Source organism: Perissodus microlepis, chromosome 16 (genome assembly GCF_051167445.1).
Source record: "Perissodus microlepis isolate ML-2025 ecotype Zambia chromosome 16, ASM5116744v1, whole genome shotgun sequence".
Taxonomy (NCBI): domain Eukaryota; kingdom Metazoa; phylum Chordata; class Actinopteri; order Cichliformes; family Cichlidae; genus Perissodus; species Perissodus microlepis.
The window spans coordinates 9,939,002-9,965,566 of record NC_140476.1 but is presented as its reverse complement, the minus strand read 5'-3'; the positions used below and the strand labels follow the sequence as shown (position 1 = coordinate 9,965,566).

General features: G+C 40.6%; 1 protein-coding gene across 1 annotated transcript in view; it reads right to left on the bottom strand.

The window, feature by feature from the left end:
• Positions 1-26,293, bottom strand: part of dars1 (aspartyl-tRNA synthetase 1) — a 31,912-nt gene extending 5,619 nt beyond the window's left edge. The window contains exons 1-11 of the mRNA XM_084954934.1: positions 26,142-26,293; positions 19,170-19,272; positions 15,981-16,010; positions 15,573-15,630; positions 13,766-13,858; positions 12,440-12,542; positions 7,828-7,930; positions 7,053-7,133; positions 5,320-5,379; positions 2,532-2,643; positions 617-751 (exon numbers count right to left, since the gene is read on the bottom strand). Of these exons, the coding sequence (XP_084811060.1) occupies positions 617-751; positions 2,532-2,643; positions 5,320-5,379; positions 7,053-7,133; positions 7,828-7,930; positions 12,440-12,542; positions 13,766-13,858; positions 15,573-15,630; positions 15,981-16,010; positions 19,170-19,272; positions 26,142-26,164 (901 nt within the window). The 5' untranslated portion in view covers positions 26,165-26,293. The remainder of the gene's footprint in view (positions 1-616; positions 752-2,531; positions 2,644-5,319; positions 5,380-7,052; positions 7,134-7,827; positions 7,931-12,439; positions 12,543-13,765; positions 13,859-15,572; positions 15,631-15,980; positions 16,011-19,169; positions 19,273-26,141) is intronic.
• Positions 26,294-26,565: the final 272 nt, after the last annotated feature.

The following is a 26,565-nucleotide window of genomic DNA, read 5'->3' as shown; positions in this document are numbered from 1 at the left end:
ATTTAGAGGAGTGTTGATCCCACTTCTCCTTACATGCTGAATCAGTGAGTCTGTAAGTAAGGCAACCGTGGTGAGGACATTGTTGCCTCAGAAGCAGTAATGACCTTAAGCCCTTTGATTTCTCTGTGGTGTTACACACAACAAAACAAAAACCTCAGTCCAGTCAGTGGAATACCGAATGTGGATCCTTGTCCCAGATGTTTTATTTGATCTTGGGCGAGAATCCTGTATCGAATGAAAATCAGATACGAGTAGCAATCTAAAAAAACCATAAAAAATTCATGACTACGTATAGAATAAATACTTTATGCACACAGATGAAGGCAGAGTTTGCTTAGATAATCAGATGGTGGCAGTGTTTGCTTGGATTTCCCCTAAACTCGGCTCTATAAAGTCTTTTACAAGTCCCACTGTGTCACTATCACACAGCTCTACAGCAGCTTTGACACAGTAAAAGCATCACCGGGAGGTCTGTTAAACTTTAACAGTCTAAATGCATTTAGTGACATTTTAAAACCGTTTTCACTTAATAGGGTCTAAATTTTTCATTATCCTCTCGCGTCTCTTTTTCCTGTTTGCCAGTGTATAAGGTGACATACTGGGGGGAGGGGCTTACCTGGACCTACACAGAAGACCTTGTCAAAGTCAGCACAGATGCACATCTGCTTGTAGAGCTGAGGCGACTGGGCCAGGAAGGCGCTGGTTTTAAAGTACGACACTGTGAAAACATTTGCGCCACCTTCACTGGCAGCTAAAAATGGACAAAGAAAATTTAATGACAAAGAGAAAAACATGAGAAAAACAGCTATTACAGTCAAAACCTCACCCATCCCACCTAATGATATATACTGTGAATTTATTAGATGTTTCAGTAGGGACTATAATTGGCTAGCATACACACAAATAAATACCATCATTTTTTTTAAAGGCCAGGCCTCTGATAATGGTTGGAGAGAGTCCAGAGTAAAAGAACTGTGGTGGAAAAAGTTTCAAAGTAAAAGTCTTATGACATAACTGTTGTCCACTGAAACACTCAGGCTTTTAATTTGAAACATCTACAGGATTTGTAGATTAGTGACGCTGTGACACGACGAGTGCATTTTATGACCATCGCTAGCAAAGAAAGGTGCGTTCGGGGAGATGCTGACAGATTGTCTGCTCGTTCCAGACAAAGACTTGTACTTAGAAACTCAAGTGATTCCTGTGATCTCCATCAGGAACTTTAGCAGGACAACCAGGAAAGGCTCAGAAAAGACAGTCATTATGTACTACTTCAAAAACTATACTTTCCTGCCTCAGATACAGAGCTGAGGTCAATAAAGGAATGACGGCCCAACTTTTTGACTTATTCACCAGAACAACCCTTTTCTTTTTTTACATGAATATGTAACCGCTGGGCAAATTTTTCAAAACAAAGTCAGTTCTCAGGACATCATGTCCCAGACTCTAATAACACGTGTCGCCTTCTATGCGACAAAAACGTCAGAGGGCATCAACTGATATTTTCACACTCTCAAAAGGTGGGTGGGGCTGTACATGTAGGACAAACTGTTCACGCTTGCACCATGGGTGGTGCCACGCAGGAAGATGTGGTTTTGTGTGTATTTTTTCACAGGTGCCGCCAAAATAAAAGAGCGCCACTTTTGAATTTACCATTCGAGTCACAGCCACCATCATTGGCTCTTTAAGAAAAGAGGAAGTGAGAGTGTGGAGGTTTCACCACAGTTAATTCAAAAGATGGGAGGAATGTGGGGGCTGCGAACTATTGACATAAGACTACTGTGCTTCTGCTTCTTTTAAGAATTTATCTTTTTTTATCATAAAGACTCCAAATGGATTATTTTAGATTATTAAAGCTTCAAACAGTACATTACGTGTTTTAAGTAAAGGTTTGAATGGTTCAAAAAGCATGTGGAGCCTCCAAATTGAGTTAATGCTGAAAAAATAAAGAGATATGCCATTAAATGGTGAAAGCTCCAATAACTCTCCAGAATATTGGTGAGAAGATTTTTGTCTGAGTTCTAAGTTTCTCCCTTTCAGTCCTCCTTTTCTTCAATAAAGTGAGATGAGATCCTTTGGGATTGATCTTAAGGAAAGCCTCTCCTGTCAAATTAGAAGGGCGCTGTGTGGAAATGTGAAAGCAGAGAGGCTGACGTGAGAGCTGGTCGATGCATCGAAATTCCCAGCGGTCTGGATTAAAACCCTCATAGGTCTGAAACGATGAAATTCTCTCTAATAACTTACTGTCTGTTGTCTCCTTTAGCATAGATGTGCATGACTGCGCATGTGTGTGTTTCAAAAGCTTTAGCTGAACTTTTTATTTTGTTCCTGATTTGAAGTGGAGTCTAGATCAGCCTGATGAGGAAGTCAACGTACAACTGTTACACAATGACTCACGAAACACCTGTGGGCAGTAACGTGAAAACAAGTGTGCCTCTACTGAAACATCTAATCAAAAATGATTCAATGCATGCTAGTCTCAGTTTTCCCACGTGTCAATAGGGCAGAGGGTGTTTTTTTTTTGTTTTTACCCGATATAATTTTCGGCGTCTGGATCTCCACAAAGCCCTTTTTGGTGAGGGTGTCCCTGAAGAGCTGGCACACACCTGACTGCAGGCGGAACACGGCCTGGCTGGTGGTCGTCTTTTCAGGAGGATACACAAAAATAAACACCATCAAGACGGTTGCAGTGATTCATCTACGTTATTACACAACCACGACAAATGTGTGAAAACAAGACTGCCAGTTTCTTCAAGGACCTCCTGTCTATGTGAAGGGTGTGACAATTATTTGTTGGCAACGGCAACGTGTTCAAATCCTGGAAGAGCCGCAGAAACTTAGAAATACCTTTATTTATTGTTTTTTTTACTGTGTTTCAGTATTTAGATTATCAATATAAATACCGAAACCAAGGTGAGGCATAAAACTGCTTTGAAGAGGTTACTGTAAAAACCTCATGCACAAAAGCCCCCAAGAGTCAACAGTTGGGTGACAGAGCATGTCAAAATGCCAGTGAACACTCCCAGAAATCGACTGACTCATTTCAAATGACCACAAGATTTCTACAACTGATCTTGTCTGGTTTTCAAGTCTAGTTATCATCATCATGAAGTCAGACCTGGGTCTTTTCAATACATAAATGCACAGTTCTGCGTTAATTAAAGTGCTTCACATTCCGCTCTTTCCCATCTCTAGTGCCTGTCCAGTCCTGAATAGTCTTCGTCTGACTAACAGCCGGCTGACTCGAAATATGATCGTGTCTAAATCCTGGAAAGCTCATTAATCTGCAGACAATGCTTCAGGGTTGTCTGGCTAAAACTTTTCCATCATTTACAATCTGGATGCTTGACAGAAAGAAGAAGTGCAGAAAAATATAAAACGTCCCTGCTTAAAACACTTTTACAAACCTCTACCATCACACCACCTATGACTCATTTGTGTCACACATCACACATGGGGCTGTGCCCAGCGTTAAACGTGGGGAAACCGACCTAAAAACCAGACTGTGTAAGACCTAATTTAAAAATTCGAAAGCGCTTCCTGTTTACAGCAAGTCTGCAGCGAGTAGGCGTAATAGTGAGTGGGTTGGTGGGTGGCAGTTACTATCCTGAAACCGGCAGTTCTTCTGATGGTGAGGGGCCTCATGAAATATACCTTACTCTGGTATACCTCTCAATAGTTCATACCTCCTTGAAACCCAGCTGCGGTGAATACATACCACACAGAGGTTTCAAAGCTCAAAAAATTTTAACATTTGCCAGCATCCAATTATGGGCTCATCATCGTACTCAAGAGGCTGTCGATATGTGTACTTGGAGGTTGACCACAGTCTAGTGCTGGCATCATTGTTCATACAGCCTGTATGTGTACAGTATGTGTGGTAGTCAGAATACACCCTAACCCTTCCTAAAGCAACCTGAAATACCAGGTTGCTACACAAATCTGCATTAGGACATTTTGCTTTTGCACTTGTATCGAAATCACAGCTCTCTTCTCTTCAAAACTTTTAGACCTGTTCTGATAAAACGCAACTGGCTTTACTTTCCATCTCCGACACTCACATGTGAAACTTCACGAAGAGCCGGAGCATGAAGCAAAGGGAGAATGGTGTGTTTGACGTGGATCTGAATCTGAATCTTTCTTTAAAAATGACAGGACGATGAATCGGTCTTTGTAGAAAATGAGTTCTCAGAGTTTTCTTCTTTCCTTCTGGTTTATGATAAAATTTGTTGTTGGGTGTCGCGCTTGTCTGCATTTGTAAAGCCAGCGACATAGGTAACGCAGATTTATCACCTTTTTTATTTGATCTAAGGAAGCTGGATGCACTTTTTACAGACCAAATATTATGATTAATCACAAAATAGCATGACGTAGGGCTCATAATCAATCACATTTCTTACATCTTGAAGGCTGAGGTAATGGGAGCACTAGTGTTAGAGGATTTGTTTGGACTCCAGCACGTCCGGATGACAGTCCAGAAACTGTCTGCAAGTCCAGTCGTCTTTTAAAACTAAAAGTAAACTTTTAAACTTTAAAAATGTTCAAGTTAGAAATGGAGTTTCATGTGAACTACATAATTATCAGAGGCGTTTTATGGTTCCCTTCTGAAGAGTTTGCCAGTGTGGGAAGCACTTTATAGCTTCGGCGGGCTCTTAAGAGCAAAACTGATGACAGACCCAAGTCCGTGAGCTCAAAGTGCACAGTGCTGCAGAAGCAGGTGTTGTTGTGAAGCTTGTGAACAAAGTGGCTCTGTGCTGTGGTGTTGCTGCCTTCCTGCCAGTCGTATCTTCCATGTGGGAGGAACATATCAAAACAATGAGACACTTTGCGGCTTAGTGTCTTCTGCTGCTCGCATAAGTTTAGCACATCTCTCAGCACTGTATAAGATTCATATCACCAGCCCACTAAATCACAGCCTTTTCTCTTTACTTTTAGAGGTGCGCTGGTTTGTTGTTTGCATTCCTTCACAAATATTTTACATTCACTCTCCAACAGCCTACATTTGTGGTAGAAGTTTTCTGTACTCGGAGACAGAATGTAAGCTGTAAAATTATTGTTGTTATAATGGCAATAAATTTTTTATTTTTTAAATCCATGTATTTCAGCCAACTCTTCCAGGGAGACATTGAGGCAACCCCAAGACTTCGGGTAGGACATCCTCACAAAGGAAGCACACATAAAGCATCAAATTTATAATCTTTATGAACACCTTAGCATAAAACAGCTAAAACTTCATCATTAATCAACTGCAATATCACATGTATCAAACCAAATGCAAATTTTCACAGACTCACATGGTCACAGATGATAGAAACTTACCCTGAGATCAATCACTCTGTTGTCCAGCCGGGTGTCCTGGTTAACTGTGGCTCTGCCTTCCTGAAAACAAACACACAAAAAAACACATTCATCTTACCAAAACCTCCTCAGCCTATGAAATATTAAAAATCATTACTATTCATCTCCTCCTATTCACACAGGAGTGTTTGCCGTCAGTGTTATGGAAGCATTTTAGAGGCTTTTCACAACTCACAGGGAAAAACTATAACAACAAAAAAGAAATACAAATCATTTTTAGCTTTAAAGCTATTGGCAGCTTGCAAACCTAAAACAATGCAATCAGCCTGCAAAAACCTTCCTGGGAACAATGCAAAACTACCATTCTCCTGCAGCTTTACCACATCTACCTACTTAGCTCAGTGAGTATAACAGAGTCAAGTGCAATAAAAGACACCTGCAATGTGGGACAACAGGACAAAAATAATATAAAGAAAAGGAAAAAGGTAACAACTGAAAAGTAAATGTTTCATCACAGGAAGAGCCGCTCCTTCCAGGGTCGTGGATGTCAGGCTTCCTGAGAAGACCCACAGGGGTTTGAGCTAATAGCCTGTGTAGCCACATCCTGCTCCAAACAGCCACACGCAGAGGGACAAAGTGTTAGATAGGCAGACAGCTAGACAGACAGGGCTGTTGAGGCTAGTGTCTCTGGGGAAAGCAGGTGTTGCTACAAGTCTGTGACTGACATGTTGAATCCCAACAGAAAACACCTGAGACGCTGCTACAGCTGCAGATATTAGCTTACTGGATAAACAATGATGGGCCCTCAGCTGTCTTTGGTATTGATGAGACTCATATTAATGTGCACGCATGTACAGTGCGATGTATAATTCCACAGCAGATACGATGGATCTAAAACTACGAAAAAAATGACATCCTGCCGTTTTATGTGTTAAGCCGATTCAACGGCTACATCAGGAATGTTATTATTGAAAAATTCAATGTTTCCACTTTGCAAATCTGGGAGCTGTAGCTGATCCTCTATACTAGAATAATCATTTTTTGGTTTGAATCAGGAAACAGAGCCAACTGCTTTGAGCTGGAATTCCGCTTAGCCATCGTTTTTTGGTGCTGCTAAACCAGCAGCCTCAAAGGTTTACATGTATTTCTAACCACCTATACTGCAGCTAGGAAAAAGAATGGCTTTTTAAATGCTTCATGATTTTCTTGAATGATTCTGCATCACTGCACAATTCCTTAATTGCAATTCAGAGAACTCCCTCAACACTGGCAGCCGGCTCTTATAAACACTGTGCGATAAAATCACCATTTGCATGAGGAGGGTGATTCAAACAAGGTGATTAGGTTTAATCAGCCAATCCTTGACTCTGCCAAAAACACAAATCTCCATTCTCCTCACTGAAAACAGTCTCACTGAAAGAGCGCCGTTAGAGCTCAGCATGCACAGAATGCGTTTCCATTTTGCTTTTGATATAAAGTATTCAGATAAAAACTGACTTATATTCATTGTGTAGTCAGACTAAACCCATCTGTGCACTCCATGACAGTGAATGGACTCGCACACACACAGTAACTATCAGGCCTTGTTCTTTTTACACTAAGAGTCTGCTTTTAGAAGTTTTTAAGATACCTAAAATGCTACCAATGATGTCCAAATGAATAATAATTACTCGGCTAATACTCTAACTGCACTTTGACTTTGGGCGAAGTATGCTTTCCGCGGCCCCTCATTTATCCCCCCCATTCATCCTCACCTCTTCACCCTCTCCATCAGGCCTGACAGCGTCCTCCAGCTGCAACGGGAGACGAGGCTCAGCCTGGCTGATGACAAAAATCTGAGAAGGGAAACAGATAAAAAAAAAATCACAAAAAATTAAAAGTGTGACAAACCACCGATGTTTTTATTCGATGCTGAGACAATGGAAAGTCCCTGGACTCCAGAAACAGCCGAAGAAGGTGAAAATGAAAGGGGCTAAAAGCTGCATCTGTTAAAACCTCATCAATGTGTGAGAATCACCTACGTGCTGCTGGTAACCATAGCTGTCAACTGTTGTTTTGTGTTTTTATGTTTTTCATTTACATTGGGCATCATAGCAGAGAAAATTTTGTCCCATTCACCAAAATTTGATGCATTCACTACATCAAATTCTTTTGCAGTACAGTACATAAGAGTAAAAAGGAGCCTTGAGGTGACTTTTGTTACATTTTCTTGGCATATAAATAAAATGGATGTTACTTAAAGCTCAGATACTGCGTTAAATCAAGAGTTTAAAAGGAAGAGTTAAATGGTCAATGCGCTACAGTGAAAACCTCTTTGGTACCTGCTTGAATAACATGAATTATGGATGCTTCATTGTCTGGGTGCGTACGCACTGCATATGCTGGGAGGCAAAATATACACCCTCTGGTATTTTTATTTATATGTGTAGGAGACATCTGCGGCTTTAAAAGCAACTGTATTATCTTCTCTATGTTTACATGTCTGTCTGCTAAGAAGTGCCCATTAAGGACTGCAGTGAAAGTGCCAACCCTTTCAACGTGGAGCTCGACGTCCTGCTGGGAACAGCTCTCGATCTTCTGCTCCACTTTCCTCACTGTCGCCTCCACATCGACGATGCTCTCCTTGGTGATGCTGGTGGAAACATTCAGGGGGAGGAAAGTGTAAGTGATGCACGCTAGTTACAAAACAGATTTATCTGTTTGGAATGACGAGCAACTGTGAAAACCACATATCCGTTAAAGTATGTGCAATGCTTGTAGACAAGTTTTTACATTTTTCATGCTTTTATGCACCGAGGATAGTGCGGGGTATATGGGTGAGTGATTTTTGACTGGGCGGTAGGTTTTTTTAAGGGTTTTTTTCCCCCTCATGTGTTTTAAAATAAAAACAGCACTGATATTTGCATATGGGCTAATTGACATACCGCAAGAGTTTGTGGCGTAAGAAACCACATTGCCCTGTTCATAATAATCGTGAACGTGAGACTACATTAGATTCAAATTAACAGGTTGCAACAAGGCAGAATATGCTATCATTTTCATGTATTTTTTAAACAAATGGGTGTCTGTTGGTGATTGATTATCTCACATGGGAAGAAAACAAAACAAAAAACACCTGCAAAACCATTTTACCCACTAAAATTAATTTTAGGCCCCATGTGGTGAAATTTCTATCACCACATTATTTGTCAAAAGGTGTTTATTTAAAGACCTGGGCGAGACTCGGGCCATATCAAACAGCTAAGCAATTCAACAACAGTTTTTAACTCAGCTGGAACGATAAATTATAGCAATATACACAATCTTAACTTTCTTATTGAAACAATAATTTCAGTCACAAAGGGAAAATAAACAAACACGAGCACTGGGGCTCGAGGGGGGATTTGTTAGCTTTGATAAAACTTGCCTCATACTACAGCTCCTGGAAAGTACCCAGCTCTACTACAAAAACTCTTTGACTTTGAGAGCTGCGGTAAGAATTTCCCTCTTGTGAGCCACAGCATACCAGGGGAACCCTTTCTAATTTCCTTATAATCAGTTTTAAAAAACAGTGCAGCATCCCCCTGCACAGGCTCCTCACTGAAACCCAAAGTAACATCTGAGGTACAACGCCCACTGTCTCACAGCAAACGGCCAGATGGGAAACCCGCTGTAATCCACCACTCGTTCTCATTACAAAGCAGTAATGAGGGACCGAACGCTGGGGTACCGCCGTCCCTTCAGCCCCACGACAGCTGCCACCAGACCCAATCCCCTCCAGTCGGAGATCAGCTAGATAAATAAATCCCCACATTAATAACCTCCGCTGCAGGACAAAAGTCTAATGACAACACACTGAGCGCACACCAACAGAAACAGATTCATTCAACACAAGAAGGAAAGAGAAAAGGGAGCGAGCGCTCGAATCAGTGATCCAGGAAGGACAAGCTGACTGGTTCGGCAAGCCTGACTCCAAACTGCCTCTAACTTTAACTGACTGAACAAGTGTTACAACATTAAATTCCTGGCTATAGTCGCTTTCAGATTTCTTCAGCTTCGAAGTTATAACATGTATCATCTTATAATACCACTTTGAACCCCAAGAACCAACAGTAAAATCAGCATATCACTCTAAATGGCCTCATATCAGCATTAAAAAGAAGGATTCTCGCATCCTGTCAATGACCTCAGAGGACAGTGAATCTCATTTACAGGTAAATGAGATTTTAAATCTCAATGGGTTTTTCCTTGTTAAATAAAGTAATAAATAATCCCCATCAGGTGATGACACGTACTCTTCCCCGGCCACACAACAATTATGAAAAATAACTAGTTTTTAACATAATTGTTCCTTACTCTGCCTCAAAAGTGATTTAAGAACCCCGCGAGTCAGTTTTAAAATCCAAATCTGTGTACATCCAGGTACAGTACATCATCACAAAGTAGTGCTGTTCACAAAAAAAAACAACCAACAGTTTTAAAAAGCGCTCTGAATTAAACCGACCAACTCCATAGCAAACAACTGACATGTTGTTCCTTTTCAGAGCTCAGCCACAATTTCTTCGCTGCTCTACATTCAGCACTTGAGAGGTACTTGAGAGTAAAGGTTGAGCACAGGCAGAAGATCGCTTAATTAAACTGTGAGAATGGACGGATGATCACTTGGACATGCAATACAAGTAAGGGGATTCTCAGCAATGCAATCTCCGTCCTTAGAGCAGTTATGAGGGGATTTACTTGTAATCCAGGGTCTCAATCAGCTTGTCAATCATCAGACCACATTGTCCGAAACTAAATGTGCGTCACAAAGCTACAGGAGTGATAGTGCCACCTGTTCTTAGAGATACAACTAAAAACAGAAGCACAGCAACAATGTTGTTTTGGAAACCTGCTTGGTAAGCAACTGCAAAGTGGTATGACTTTGCTGTTGTTTAGTTCTGATGTAAGATGCTGTTATCTTGACAACCATGTCATCACTTTCACTTGCTGTGGTGTTAGGCTGTCAGGTGGCATAAGATTGCAAAACAATCCAACTGTCCGACCACAACATTGCAGAACAAGACTGAGGAAGTGCTGCACATAAAAGAAATCACTGGTTACAAAAATATGTCAAAGTGCAAGGAGAACACTATTTATATATAAATTTATATTTAGAAAAAGGCACCATCTTTTGACGTACCCTCATTTTCAAAACATAAAAAAAAAAAAAAAAAAAAAAAAAAAAAAAATTGCCAAGTATCGTGCAGGGCCTCCATAAGCTCAGTCCCACTGAGGAACATGTACACTCCACAGGAGCTCGTGTGGTTTTTGGGACCTGGATGTTCGGTTCTGTGGCGACTCTGTAGCTCAAGCATTTTTCAGAGCATCCTGTTGAGCTTTTTTCATGGTCAGGCTAAACCCTTGGCTTTTTCGTAGTGTCGCTCGGGCTGTTCTGGGGCAGTTTCAGTGCACAGACAGCGCACACCGTCCTAATGAAGGAGGCTGCTGCTGTCAGGGAGTGTCGGTGTGGATGTTGTACACCGGGGATTACCACAGCAATTGAATTTTAAATACATGGTTGGTGTTATTCATTTCATCTGTTAAGGGTTCAAATGTTGAGGCTTAAAGGAAATTACAGTTTGGAGCTGCAGACCCCTTTCTGCCTGTCTTTGGAGCTATTTTGAAAGCCCCGATGCCATATTACAACAGCGGCAAGAAAAAGGCCAGCTCAGTGACTATAAAGAGGAACTATGGCTGTGTCAGCAGTTGGTGATACTTGTTACAAAGTTAAGGTCAAAACTCTGGTCTGAGCAGCAGTGACCTTGACCTCATTAGAAAAATTTGCCTGTGTCTGGGTTAAATTTCCCATGAACCTCATGATACCGAAACAAACTTACACCGAGATCTCAGGGCCTCATTTCTGAAAACATGAACATAATGCGTGCGTGTCAAATGGTAATTTAGGCACATGCTGCCTGTCATCAAACATTTAGCAGCTCCGACTTGTTTACATACGGCTCAGACAGCTGTGTACATTAAAACCAACGTTCATTACTTACATCTTTCATCAAGTCTCGTGTTTTCAACAAACCGTAGCAAAAGAAAGCCAATGTTATCACAAGCATTACATGAAATTAATATTTGTTCAGCGGTTAGTTGTGTAGTTTTGTGTAGTCTAATACAACAGACTGTTTTGAATGTATTCAGGGTGGATCAAGGATCAAGGTAGGAAAAACTCTGGGGAAATGCAGCGTGAGCAGCGCCTGCTGCCAATGAGGTCACCGTCTCGAACAGTTACGGAGGTTGATGACACTCCAAAGATGTTTGGCAGTTTTCAATCAAATCGTCTCAACTTATAAGCCTCAAATGTTTAAAAATGTTTTAAGCCTATCAGACCATCACACTTGTGCAACTGAATAGTAGCTACACTTTAAAAGAAAAACAAAACAAAAACACACACACATTCATTACTGCAATCCCTGCATTGCTTAAGATCAGTGTTATCCCATGTCTTAACTGTCATTTCAGTCTTGCAGATTACAGTCGGGGTGTTACCTTTTGCTTAATTTAGCAATGTCTAAGAAGATGTATTATGTGATAATTAAGTTCTTCCCTCTTAAATTCACTAAATACTGGGCGTACTTCAAAATAACTGTTTGGGTTTTTTAATGAATAAACTGCATATTTCAGTAAATTACATCAGGTGCATCATAAAGATTTTTTGTGTCAATTTAAAATCCCAATAGGGTTTCTTTTTAAACAAATAAGCCCTGCTGCAAACCTCTAACGTGAGCCTAATCTAACATCATTATCAGCAACACCCCTTTTGTTTCTTTAATAAAGTGCACATCCGTGGATGGTTATGTCCATTCATCGACTACCAGTAATGGGCTACAGTTTGGCTGCTAACATGACTAATGATTCTTGGCTCTTAAGTATTTCTCCCTCCTCTGATCCAAGGAGCTGTATCTGCCATCTTGACAGGAACTGCCCCATTAGGCCACTGCTGTATTCCGCCCTGTTGAAAGCCAGCTTTTACTGCCAAGTGAAAAAATGATTGATTTCCCCGCCCTCCACCTCGGTCAGACGTGTGAAAATGGATCAGTGGACCATTATGGCCAAGGTTTTTTTTCCCACCATTGTTTCTGCCCTCTCTGACAGGAAGAACAGTCGCGGTACTTACTTTGCGGCAAACTTGACCATCTGCTTGCTGGCACGATCCCCCACTGCGACCAGTGCCTGCACGTTAAACTGCTGCTGACGCAAGACCAAGAAGCATTGCTTCCCTGAAGGCAAAACAACAATAGATAGAGCTCGCTTTTTACAATACAAGCATAACAGCCTTGTCAGAATAATACCTTGGGCACTCTGTCTGAAGCTAAGTAGGTTTGTTCAGTCAAAAGGGCTGTGTGTGTGACTTGAGATGAGTGTCTCACAGCTGTAGGGATCAGATGAAGTGTCAAACATTTGCAAACAGAGCCTTGTCTTTGAAGAGCACTGTGTGGAGAAAGGCTGATTGCTACCTTCCTATCAAACACATACAGGGACCTAGGAAGAGTGTAAACACGTTAGCCACAAAGACTGAGGGCAGGAGATAATCAGACCACCCAGCTACTTTGATGTTTGGTGCCTGTGAGAACAGGGCGGATGGTGGAAATAATAGTGATGCCAAAATCCCACCAACAGATGTACCTCATCTCACACAATTCAGGATGTTATTCTGCTCACACAGACATCCTACAGCGAGCAGAGAATGAAGACACAAGTGGAGAGGAAGTGGCTCTTGATTCTGGAAGTTATCTTTAAAGGAAATGGTTTAAAAAAACAAAAAAACAAACCATCACAGAGACTATAGTTTATTTGCAAAAAGGCTCACTGTTTATGGAGAGGAGCAATAACCAGGCAAAGCTCAGAGGGTTATTGTATTCAAACAGTGAAGCTTCGTGACTGCCAGCATCTGGAACTGAGGGGGGACAGGTTATCTGATCTTCCAGTTGGCAGTGACAAGCTAGCCTGACGGTGATATCAAAAACACCTTCAGGTTGTCAATCTGCTTAACAAGGAAAGACTGGAAAAACAAATCGGCTTTGTAACGCCTCACAATCTTAAAAAAATTATTTCACAAACAGGAGCAAAAAGTCTTTTAAAATTCCGATTTTACTCTGGGAGTGTTTGGTGCATAAAGTTGCAATAAAAGCTTTATGCTTCTCTTCTAGCACAGAGCCTCCAGTGTTGAACCTAAAGACAGCGATGTCTGTCATTTACATCATTTGAAATGGAACACCAAGTGAAAGCCAAATGGCACTGCTGTTTGATCTTGAAGAGAAAGTGCTGCTGTGAATAAAAATGACCCCAGGGAAGATGTTATAAACTTTTCAGTATAGTTCACGGCGGATTAGCTGAGGGGGCATCTAATCATGGCCGTTTGTGTCTTTCGCACAAAAGAAAGCTGCAGAACCAAAAAAACAAAAGGAAAACAAAAGGTGAACAAAGGGGGAGGTGATCTCACCTTTGGCTCGGCTGGTGTGGACTCGGGCGCGCAGCCAGATCAGCTGGTCAGCTTTCACAGGAGTAAGGTCTTGGACACGGACCAACTTCCTGTCTGGCTCGCACACGCACGCACACACACAAACACAAACACACACACACACAAAATATTTTATTACTTCAAAGGACTTTGCTTCCTCCATTTCCCCACCTGCGTGCAAAGAATCCCTCCCCTCTCGTCCCTACATACTCCCAAAGGCAGAAAGAAAAGCCAATGAGCATGCTTGTGCACGTGTAAAAGTGCAGACAATAAAATGCTCAAATTACAGGCATGCCTAATAAATAAGAAACACTAGGAGACTTGCCAAAAGCTGTCTAACTCGTCTGCTCTCTTTGTGCTCTATGACAAATTGACTCTAGTTTCACCTGTATTACTCAGAGGCATGCTTACTCTTCATTATCAGTGAGCAGAGAAGGCAGACACCGAGGCTACACCAGAGAAAACAGAGCCGCCCTGTTGGCTGAGAACTCTGTCAACCCACATGAAAGCCCTCAGGTTTCAGCCCCCACCTCTGCTCCAGCTCCAGCTCCATCCTCGTAGCTGAGCTTGCTATGCAGGTGAAGGAGACACCACTTTGTTTGCTGCCAGTGGAGCTGAAAGTGCATCCAGACAGATGGACGACATCAACAGGTCCGCCTGCTGCCTCGTTTATCATTTATCAAACATTATATGTTACCGCTATTATCACTAGCATCGCTTAAATGGCGACCAGAGACGACACCAAAAGGATTTTTCATGATGTTATCGTGTTAAATCAGTATGACTGACAGCCAGACAAAAGCTCAACTGTAAAGTTCTGGATTGGGAAGTCATCGTGTACACAAACATGCTGCAGAGTTTACACTTTGTACCACTGCGCCAATGCTCAACCTGTTTTCCCCAAAAAGTGTCCGACCTACGTCACTGTTGTATAACCGACTTGGAATCTTTTGTTTTTGACGGCAGCTTAGTAGCCAGGCCACCGGCAATGATCTTGATTAGCCTTTTTTCTGTTTGTTTTTGCACTCTAGCCTGTTTTTCTGTCACCTTTTAACTTTTAACTGTAGTCTTACACTAGTTCCTGTTTCCAGCACTGAGTTGACTCATTTCTTAGTCTGTCCTTGTTTTTAATTTCATTATCAGAAATATATTTGTTACATTATGATGGAGACCTAAAATGTTATTCCCTCACCATGTTATTAATAACGCTACTGAAGTTTCCCAAGCTACTGGATCAGAGATAGAAACCAAGTCTGTGTGTTTAATGCATCTATGGTATCGTCTTACTGTTAGTTCATTCATTTATAAATAATAAGAACAAATGATCAAAAATTCAGATATTTCTTTCACTCTTTCAAATTCAGGCAGACTCTGCTATCAAAATCATAAAGTTGTTCTGTAACATTATAAAATAAAGACACACCAACGATGACATTTACAATAATAAAACCTCCCTCCTATATTATCGTTGTGTCAACAGAAACTCTCATACTCTTATGTACCATCACGTCAGCCTCTCATTACATCATTTTCATCACTTAGGATACAACCAAACATTCCTGCTAATGTTAGTGATCCATCAAGTTGGCAAGCACAGAAACATAATTGAGTATTTCCACACTGCAACATGTGGAACTACTCAAATAAAGGAGCAAAATGGGACTATATGGCAATGTAAATCTAATAAAAATCTAATAAAAAGATGTTTTGTCTTCTTTTTCAATACAAATCAATTTCCGCTTTCAGATATGAAATGCTGATGAGTGAAGAAAGTAGCTCCCATACTAACCCAGCTTTTGTTGGGACTGGACCATAGCTGACACACCATATCGGTCCTTGGCAAAGTCCTTAAAAATCAAAAGGGTGAAATCTTTAGCAGCATTTCATTTAACCATTAAATGAAAACAGTACTGACGCATGCATGTGGACTTTTTTGTTCTCCGAAACAGTTCTGCCACTTTGACTTCATAAGCTTCTGACGTCTGTCTGTCTACTACATCTTAGACAGACACAACAGATAATGGGGCTTATCATAAAAAAACTGAACAGAAAACAGGCAGGGAGAGGTATGCGTGCAGGTATTTGCATACAAGTTGTTGCCACGGTGTGAACGCACAGGAGCCAAAATCAAAGTCAGTCATAAAAGCAGAGAACTTGTATCGGAGGACGAGTGCTGTGATCTCTACGAGGCACTTACATCTTCCTCTGCGCTTTGTTGTTCAGAAGCCTGAAACACAAAGAGGAGAAAGGGATTTAAAGGACAAATAACTAAGAAATCGCAACAAGAGGACTATCAATTAATTAAAAGTTTAAAACATCCAACTTAAAATGTTATTTGTTTGTTTTTTACACCAGGCATGTAAATCGATTTTTCATCTCACGCTACCAGGGATTTAAATACAAATAATAGACTGCAGTTCAATCCCAGAGCCAAGACTTAGATGCCTAGAATGCACCGCTTATCCACACATTGCTCCAGCCCATCAAAGACAATGAGTAATGGCAGCAGGAGATATTGCTTTGTAATAGAAACAGCGTAAGTGAACAGATATTCTTTATCTCCGCGCTGACTTCTGGGCAAATAACTCTCAGAGCGCGATGAGATCGAGTCTTGGAAAAGTTACAGTTCCATTTTCTATGCAAATTGACATTGGTGTACAGAAATATCTAGTGGCAGTTGAGTGAATTGGAATCGCCCATTCTTGCTGTGAAAATCCCGTCACATGATGGATGATATTACAGCTTGTGATCAAGTGCATGCAAACAGGCTACGGCCACGAAGCAAGCCGAGCCCCATCGGTCCCACAAAAACGACAAGTGCTGGCAGAAAACCCTTGCAAAAAAGCGCAAAGCAGAAAATAACACAGCTAAGGCCCAATAAACATTGAGCTCTTCCCCTAGGCAATGCTTGCTATTCCAGTGCGATAGAGGCAGCAATATCCAGTGGATTAAACAGTGACAGCACCTGCTTCTTCCATGAAACATGCTGACTGGATGAATTCAGCTGGAAGAAAGGATTCTTTGCTGTTTTCACTATCACAGGCACTTCAGTCATGACACGGCTATGCAAAGGGTGTCAAACTAGATGGCACATTTTCTAAAGATTCCCTTATTTATATCCTGCAGATTCTGCTCTAAAGGTACGCCTACGGGAAAGAAAAATATGTAAGATCACATCAGTGTCAATATCTGTGCATTTCATTATTGGAGAAATGTTAACAAGTCACAATTTTCAAACTTTCTGCTACTTTTGTTCCGTTTCTACATGGCCTTCATAGCAAATACAGCTTAAAGGGGAAAGAAGCGTATTAATCTGAAACTACGATTAGCAAATGTGACCTGAACATTGTCAGGACCTTGTCTGGAAGCCAAAATTGCATCAAAAGTCTAAGTGGTTAGCAGGCTTGCTGAATCACGTGTTTAAACAAGAAAACAGCTTCTCTCCCAGTTCTCTGATAACACAGGATAGGATGTGCAGCATCATATCTGCACACCATTTAGTGGGTGGAGCTGCTGTTCGCTGTGTTTATTAAATGTGAGACACCCAAAAAAAGCACCACTATTATCAGATCATCAACCTAAGTTTGGGCAACAGCAGAAGTTCAGCAAAATGTCAAAGTTTGTGTAATATGAATAAATATGTGACTTCACTAGTTACTGTGACATTACAGAAGCCCGCTAACAACTAATCCATCTGCGTCACTGGACATCAAGAAACATATTACTCAATCTGCACGTTGGTGGAAAATGTGTTCATTTCACTTGGTGTGATGGGGAGATAAGTCTTTGCAGCTGAAAGATCTAGTATCCCATCTATCCATTGTTCATTTTGTGTAGGGCTGGGTGATATCTCAGTTTAGGTTATATCAATCGATACCCATACATGTTTCACAATATAGATGAAATAATAACTTCTACCAAGCTTAAACGCTCCTTTTTACTCCTAAACAAAGATATACGTTTAATTTTGCAAGGATGTAAGTGATTACTTTTGCAGAAACATGCTTTCGACACAGTTTGCAGTGCATGCGGCTCCATGTAGGAATGTCTCCATGGAGCCAAATTCATTGGACCCTTCTCTTATACAATGTCCTCGTGTTTTAAGCCTCAGGCTGCGTCTGCTGGGTTGTTGTGTTTTGTAATGCTGTTGCTCAAGTTGAAATTAACATGTTCTGTTGTTGTTGCCATTTATCTTGCTCAAACTCCTGAAATACTAGCGTGTAAGGCTGCAGCAGCCCAGAGATTAGCACATGTGCTGCTGCCAGCTGCTCCTCCTACACTCTGTGCGTCAGACCAACATAATGCGGCTTCAACTCTGTTTCAACATGATCGGTATGATGCGGCACTATCTTCATACATAAAATACAGAAAGAATCAGTTATCGCCTTTATATTGACCCATCTTTATCGTTATCTTTCTATCATCCAGCCCTACTTTTCTGTCTCTCATTCATGTCTGGGTCGTTGGGTCAGCAGTGTAGACGGAGAAGTCTTGACCTCCCTCTCTCCAACCACTTTCTCTAGCTCATCCAGTCTGCACCAGGATCTCCTCCTTGCCATCTCTACATTATTGTAGTGGAGGAGTTTGCTTATCCCAATAATGCCCAGTACCCTAGTTTAGCATGAGGGGCCAGACAAAAGTGATTCAGAAAACCAAAGAAAAGAATGCAAGGCACCAGTTCACCCTGTCTGGGAACCAAAGTTACTGAGGCATCACCCTAGAGCCAAGCCTGAGAAGGGTGCTTAAAGAAGAGTCTGTGGTGACGGGGCTTTAGCCCAAGGGCACAGTTGGGCACAGCCTGAAGAAACCCACCTTCCTGTGGGCTTGCCACTAGTAGTAATAACATCAACAGCTAGTACTAGTAACATTTAAGACAGAATAAAATGTTAGCAAATAATGGACTAAATTATTGTTAATATGAAACATGGAGTGTGCTGTACAAGTGATCAGAACAGGACTCAGGGGGTGAAGAGAAAACATAACAGAGTTGCTGGAGTTGGATGAATACTGGCCAAATTCAAATCAGGTGTGATTTTTGTGTCCATTTTTTTAATGAAACATGGAAAAGAGGACAGAAGGTTGGCGACCCAACACAACACAGCACACCTGTCAGCTTCATTTATGGTGGGCAAAAGCACAGTATTACAATAAGTGGCAAAATGGTTAAAATGGCATACTAGGAAGGAACTTTTCACTTGGTGTAGAAGAAAATAGCACTTTGTTTGGGTGGATATAAACACAGCCAAAATGACAGGAATACTTAAACAATGGAGTCTCCAACCCAGCTGAACCCCAAATGCCCACACAACAGCACGTCACACCCTTACCAGCTGTACAAGGGTGGCGGATGCAAAACAACAAAACAGAAGAAAACAAAACATCTGACCATTTTGGCCTGTTTCTCAGCCTTCTTTGCAGCTTTCTCCGCTTCCTTCTGCTGTTTCTTCAGGGCTTTCTTTGACTGAGCCTGCTGCTCCTCCTCTGTTGCCCTGAAACAGGAAGAAACGCACAACATAAACATTTCCTTCGACTTCCACCTCCTATTTCTTGTGCATCCCACGAGGAAGTTATTGACCGCCTGGGAAAATTAATTCTGAACCATCACCACCTCCAGCCTTTAAGTATGCACTACTTTTATTCCCATTGTTGTTCTAAACAAAAACTGCTGGAGCCTGTGTGAACAGAGGCACGGCAGAGAAAAGTCTGAACTAAGATCGCCTGGATAAACAGTGCAGCTTTAAGAAGATGCAGCCTGAAAATCTAACATAGAAAAATGGAGCTCGTTCAATTATGATAACGCTGTGATAACACCGTGCCTTATCTGAAAGTAAAAGATGTCTGTATTTGCACAACAACCACCATACTACACAGCACAACATAACGCAGGAGCTGATAAGTATTCAACTTTTGCCTGTAGAAAAATTTGGTTTATGCAAGCAACAGGTCAACAGACACTCTCATATGTAGGTGAACATGTACGTCACAAAAGAACATAACGGTAAAAAAGATAAGCAGAGATAAAACGATCATATAAAATATTGGGACTTTTTGCTTTTCCGTCAGCTGTTGTGAACGTGTGCCAAGATGACAGGTGTATGAATGAGACCAGGTGTCTAGTCCTGAAGGAAGCACGCAAGCTATAAAGGACCCGCTCCTATTTAGTCACAGGAAATAACACGGATCAAAGGCCGACTATGAATAGCAATAAAACCTAAACAAGACACAGAAATCACAACATATTTTGACTTCAGACCAAACTCGTATTTCCCCCAAGGATCCAAATTTAATAGTGACACCACTGCCCCAACAACCACCACTGAGATCTTTTATGATTTAGCACCACACCATATATTTTCCCATTGAAATGACAAAAAATACACCACGATTCAGGTGGTGAGGCTCATTCTTATTCAGCACACATGAAATTCAAATGTTTCTCACCTACACCTAAAACTCTTTGTCACATTATCCTGTTTTAAAAGACAGTTTTGAGGCAGCCTATTGGTTGGTCTAGGGCTGCTCAATTAATCGAATTTTAATCACGATTACGACCTGGGCTTTCAACGATCATTAAAAATGACTGAGCCGATTATTAGCCCCTCCCTCGTGCTTTACTCTCGCGCTGCTCCGTGTGGCAAATCGAGCGCACCTCTCTGGATTTCGAACACGTGTCACAACAATTAAGACAGAGGACCCGAGGGAAGCTCGGAAAGCTAAGCAGAAGTTATTTGGAGAGGAGAGTGACTGCTGTTGGTTGAAAAGAGAGGTTAAAAAAAACTTCAGTGGTGTGGAAACATTATGGGTTCGCGGAGTCAGACGTGGATCAAGTAGACATAGTGTGTAAACTTTGCTACAGTGTCGTAGCTGCACCACAGAGCAACACTGCAAAGTTCACTAAACACAGATCATTTATTTTTTATATTGCAAACATTTGCACTGTTATCAGTATTTGCACACTATTTTATATTATTTTTTGACAATCTTTAAAGTCATTATTCAATACATTGTTATTGTTAAATAAATATCGTCAAATAATCGAGATCTCAATTTCAGTGAAAATAATCGTGATTATCATTTTTGCCATAATCGAGCAGCCCTAGGTTGGTCTGTTGCTACCTTGTGCTATAAGCGTGTTTGGAACCTGGATGAAAACGGCACGAAGCAGACCAATTAAAATGCACTCAGGTTGGATTATTTATGTGTTCTGCCAACCGGCTGAATTCGTTAAACTGGATCAACAGCCTTTTTTTCCCCCTCAGGCAAGTGAGATCAGCCTGTGGTGCAGATGTCCACATGCATTTATAGTCAACAAACTCTAAGCCTTTGTATTTGTTAAAAAACACATCATGTAATGACAGACATACTGCCATATGTTGCACAGTCAGCTTTTTTTTGCAGTTGTCAGTTAACACATGCATAGTATAGATCACATGGGCGTGTGCCCAACAGTTACCAAGTCCTAACACAACATATTATTGTAACAACATTTCTAATATTACCATATCATAAAAGACAAACAGTTAATAATAGTTTAATATGAAACAAAGTGGTACCAGTCATTGTCTCAGTCATTGGCTGAGACTCAGCAGTGTAAAGGATGTCACCAGAGCAGCAGAAAGCTCTTATACTCACATAATAGCCCTGTGTACTAGGGATGGACCGATCCGATATACAGTATCAGTCCGATTCAGACCTAAATTACTGGAATGGATATCGGGGAGAAATAAAAATTTAACTCCATCTATTACATTTCACAAAAGCACCTCACAAAACTAACCCAGGTAGTGACCTTAGCACGTTGGAGCAGTGTGCATCACGTGACAGAGCGGCTGTTGCGTGCGAGACCTGTTAGTGGTCTGGAGTTACTTCACACAGAAAGCATCTGGAGCCTCGCTACGTGCTGCCAAACCGGCATTTCATCTCCAAGCAAGCATTCCCAGAGAAGTAAAGCAAGTGTGTAAGTTCATCTCTGAATGTTTGTAAAGCATTCCTACGTTAAGCTTAACAACCGATACATGGAGCTCAGATGTTTGTGCGTTGTCATAGCTAAGTCTGACCGTACAATGGATGGACTCAAGTTTTACTTTGGAAAACAAAAAACAAAATAAAGCAGTGTTGCAGCCTAAACAGTTCTGTGGTTCAAAAAACCCTATGAAAGACACTTTTATTCATACTTGTGTTAAGTTTTGCACAGAAATTACACAAAATTCACTCTTAGGTTAAATGTGATAGAAACAGCTTACACTTGCATCCATCTTGACAAAAGATGAGTGTCATGAAGCCGTGTTTGCATTTATTTGCACTGCTTTCCACTCTGGATGTCTATTTATGTTAAGCTTTAAGTATAAAAGGGTCCATTCTACAACCTGATGTTTTTAGTTGTTCAACATAAACATTATTTTGTGCTGACGTGCTTCTTTTTTTCAGAACCAAAGAGTTTTTGAAATCTGCATCAAATTGCATTTTAAATTACTTTTTGAAATATTACTTTAAATACTTAGATTTAAAGTTCTGCTAGAAGTTTAAATGAAAAGATCAGTATTATTGAACTGCAAAATATTTTGGGTGCGGTGTAATTTTGCATACAGGTATAATAGAATAGCTTTAGTGTTTTGTCCTTTTAAATTTGAGTATGAACTTATACAAAATGCAGCAAGATATATATGCATTAAAAAACAGTTTTACTGATTATAAAATAGACTATACCGGATTCATATCGGTATCGGCAGATATCTAAATTTATGATATCGGATATAAAAAAGTGGTATTGTGCCATTTCTACTGTCTACACGGGATGTGTCTAGCTACGTCACACCAACCAGAGACTACTGAACATCAGCAATATTGAGCAACTTCAAGACACTGCAGGCTAAAAAAATATTAGCAACAAATAGAGGTTGGGATAGTGTTGACTGACGTGACCTAGCAACAAATACATTAGGCTACCTAGGGACATTCTCCTTGGTGTCTTCAGCAGTTTCTTCCCCTGTAGTTGCCTAAAGTTGCTAAAAGTCATTGACTTTACTGGCTCTCCCAGTTTCCCTGTTTCTTCCTCCTCCTCCTTTATGACTCCTTCCAAGCAGTCATAAACTACTGACTCTTACCAGAATAGCCAATAAAACGCATGCCACTTCAAACATGTTTTGTGTTTGCACCTGTCAACTTTCACAAGTCATTTAATGGCAATAATAGACTCATGGAGCTGTAGGGATTAAGGATTATAGCTATAATGTCAGTGGCTGATATCAAATAACATGAAATGAGAGAAACACTACGCAAAATGAAAGCACACACAGGGGAACTGATGTGTTATTAATCTTCTATTTCATGTTACCAAGCTGGTGACTCCACTCATTCAAACTGGCTGCTGAGATATTAATCTAAAGCTTTACAGCAGCTTGTCTGCAAATAACTAAGCTGGCAGTCTCAACACAAACATTGTAAGTACCGTGATATTTACTTTAGACTTTTTTTCTGCTTTACACGTGCTGATTTTTTATTTTTATGGTGACTCACTCATGTTCTATTGTAGTTTTGAATGACTTAACCATCCGCTTTAAAGTTTTGATGTGGCCCATAAATGGAAATGGCACGAGTAAAGCAGACTCTAGAATGAGCATGAACAAAAACCATCAAGTCTGACATCTGCAAACGTGACTTTTAAACTACCTTTGTCCAGTAAAGTTATTCTTTAAAATCCTCTGGGCTGTTAGCCTTCTTAAGTTATTAATCATGTATGAAAAGGACAAACATTCTGCTCACCAGATTATTTTCTTTAAAATGAATACAGACCTCCAAAAACCTAAGATAAACACAGCTATCATTTAAAGGAGAACAGATACTAGTAAAAGTTATCTTCAACTTTGGAAGTAATAGAATCGGTTTATGATATTTTAAAGTAAAAGGATAATTGGAATAGCTGACCTCTCGCAATTACAGTTGTGGTCAAAAGTATACACTAGTATTTGGTTTAATGTCACACCTCGACCAGACATTTTTCGTAGCCATCAGCAAGTTTCTGGGATTCTGGCTGGATATTTGACCACTGATGGCAGATTTGGTAGAGTTCATTTAAACTAGTTGGTTTCTTCACACAGACCTGGCCACTCCAGCAGTTTACTGTTAGCCTGTTTTATCCATTCCAAAACCAGTTTTGATTTGTGTTTGACATCTTTTTCCTGTTTGAACACTCAATTAAATCAAAGTTTCAACTGTCTATTGATTTTAGGTGCAGTGAAGAATTTAAAGGTAGTCCTCCTTACTTATTCAGTTCACTCTGTGCACTATACCAGTATCACTGGCAGCAACTAAGCCCCAGAACACGATGCTACCACCACCATGCTTGACAGATGCCCCAGTGGTCTTAAGTCTAAAAGCCTGACTTTTACTCCTTCTATCAGCAATCTCTGCCTCATTTGACCTTAAAGCTTTTCTCTAGAAGGCATCTGGCTTGTAAATGTGGGCAACTGCAAATTACAGTCAAAGTTGGAAGTATTGACTTTGGAGCATGGGTTTCTTTTTTGGTGAGCAGCCTCTTAGTCCATGGCAATCCACTCTTTAAGTCTGATGTCATTAGCCATGCCTGGGCGCAAAATCTGCTGCAGGTCCCTAAGTCAAATTATCACTGCGGCATCACTCAGAGTTGAAAAACTGTCTAAATTCTTTCATCTGTAATAAAATGATCAGTGTGGCTGCTGGACCAGGTGTAACAATTAAGTTTCCATGAAAACAGAATTTATGAAATTTAACAGAGTTAGAAGTTAGCCGGGAGTTAGCTCGCTAGTTTTCAGCTAAATAAAATATACCATGTTCAGACTGAGAGAGTTCTGAAACAAATTAAGACGTACAGCTCTGCTATCATTTCCGACATAAATGAAGACAGGAAAGTAAACAGCAGTGATGTTTTGTAGGGTTACTCAGGTTTGGCTCGCTGGTACATAATGATGTGCTACGTGATCGCTAGCAACACAGTTATGTTAGCATAATATAAACACAGTGAAGCTGGAGGATGAATGCTAACTTTTTTTCCACTCAATAAAAGTTAATGTGAGGATTCCCAATGGTTAGGGAAAAATGCAATCACATGGCAGGATGCTTTAAATGGACTTCAGTCAGGAGAACAACCGCAATACGAGGTTAGTCATTACTATACTGCTGCATCGGCTGGGCTGTAGTTACATCGCAAGGTTTTAAAAACCGAGCTTTAAAATGAATAGTGGTAATAAAAGCCGAGAGAGGCCGACAGTGATCACTGACTGTTTTTAGGGGCTTGTTGAGAATAAACAGAACAAGATACAAAGCATTAAAACACATTAAAAACACAGCAGCCTTAATAAAAGCAGAGTGGTTTGGGCCTGGAAGCAGGGTTCATCACGTCATCACTTAAAGACCGGATATAAAACTCTGCAGTGGACAGTGATGATGGTGATACAGTAGTTTTCAGTTCATGACAGGCTTGAGCCCTGGTGGTTCCTGTTTTGTTTAAGAACATCTTCCAAACTTTGGCGAAGTGGTGACACATCTGAACACTATTTGTGTACAATTGTTAGCGCTGACAATCTTGGCATTTTGATCAGCTACATGCTCGAAAGAGAAACTACCAGTTGTTGCCAATCGTGATCACTACTGAGGACTTAACAATGGGGCTTTCAAGAAAAAAAAAGACCTAGAACATTTAGCACTATTAAAATTAGTGAGTGTATTTATACAGTTAAACCTGTATGTATACTTTGGACTTAGACATTAGACTACAGAAAAGCACAGCTATTTTCCCCCTTTCCACCCTGGAATTAAAAAAACAGTTCAAAGAAATCATTCCAATTAAAAATTACCATAACATTCATGCTTGTAATGAGACTATGCAAACTTCTGATCACAGCTGTACATGACGCATTGAGAGTATATATAGTGCAGCTAATGTGTGAAAGATTTGCTTAAATGTGACATTATTTAATTCAGATTCCAGGTTTGACTCAGCTGCAAAGACACATAAGTATAATATTTTAAAACAATTTTAACCCACTTATAAAACCATCAGAACACCTGTACCACTTCTAAGAGGTCGTATTATCTTCTTAAAACTTCTCACCAGAAAATCGATTGAAGCCAGTATGAAGTCAAATTTTACAGTAATGTGAGCAGGTTAAGCTAGTCATGGCTTCGTTTTGTTTTTTGTCTCACACTTCTTACACCTTTAAGCTTTTAATTTTGCAGCAGCAGAACTTTAAAGTGTCTGATGCAATCATCTGTCATATTAAGGCAAAGCTAGCCGCCTGCTCTCCGAGTTAGCATACCGCAGTAAGATCATTTTGCGCTCTGAGATCTGAGGCACAGCTTAACACTTTATTCATATTCTTACCCCTGCAATTCTTCTTTCGTCATGTCGACTTATTCGCTTGTAAAAACTTGGGAGAAAATGTTTCACGACTGTGTGACAGTGAGGAGCACGACATCAGCTGTTCGCAGCATGCACGGGCACGGGAACAAGGGACCTGTTTTGACGGCGCACAGAATACCGGATGTTCGAGATCCCGGCTAGAAACTAAATTACACTACGCAGTTCCGACTGACTGAGGTTTATCCGGCAGGTTGACAGAGCAGACAAAACAGCCCTATTGCAAACAAATGAAGGAAATTTATAGAAATCAAGAGTAATCTGTTGAAAAGGTGCAAAACAATCAAGGAAGCACGTTCAAGCCCTTTGTTTTTCTCCTGTTTTTTTTAATCAATGTTCAGACTGAGACTATAAAAGAGTATTCTCTAAAAACAGGTTGAGATAACAG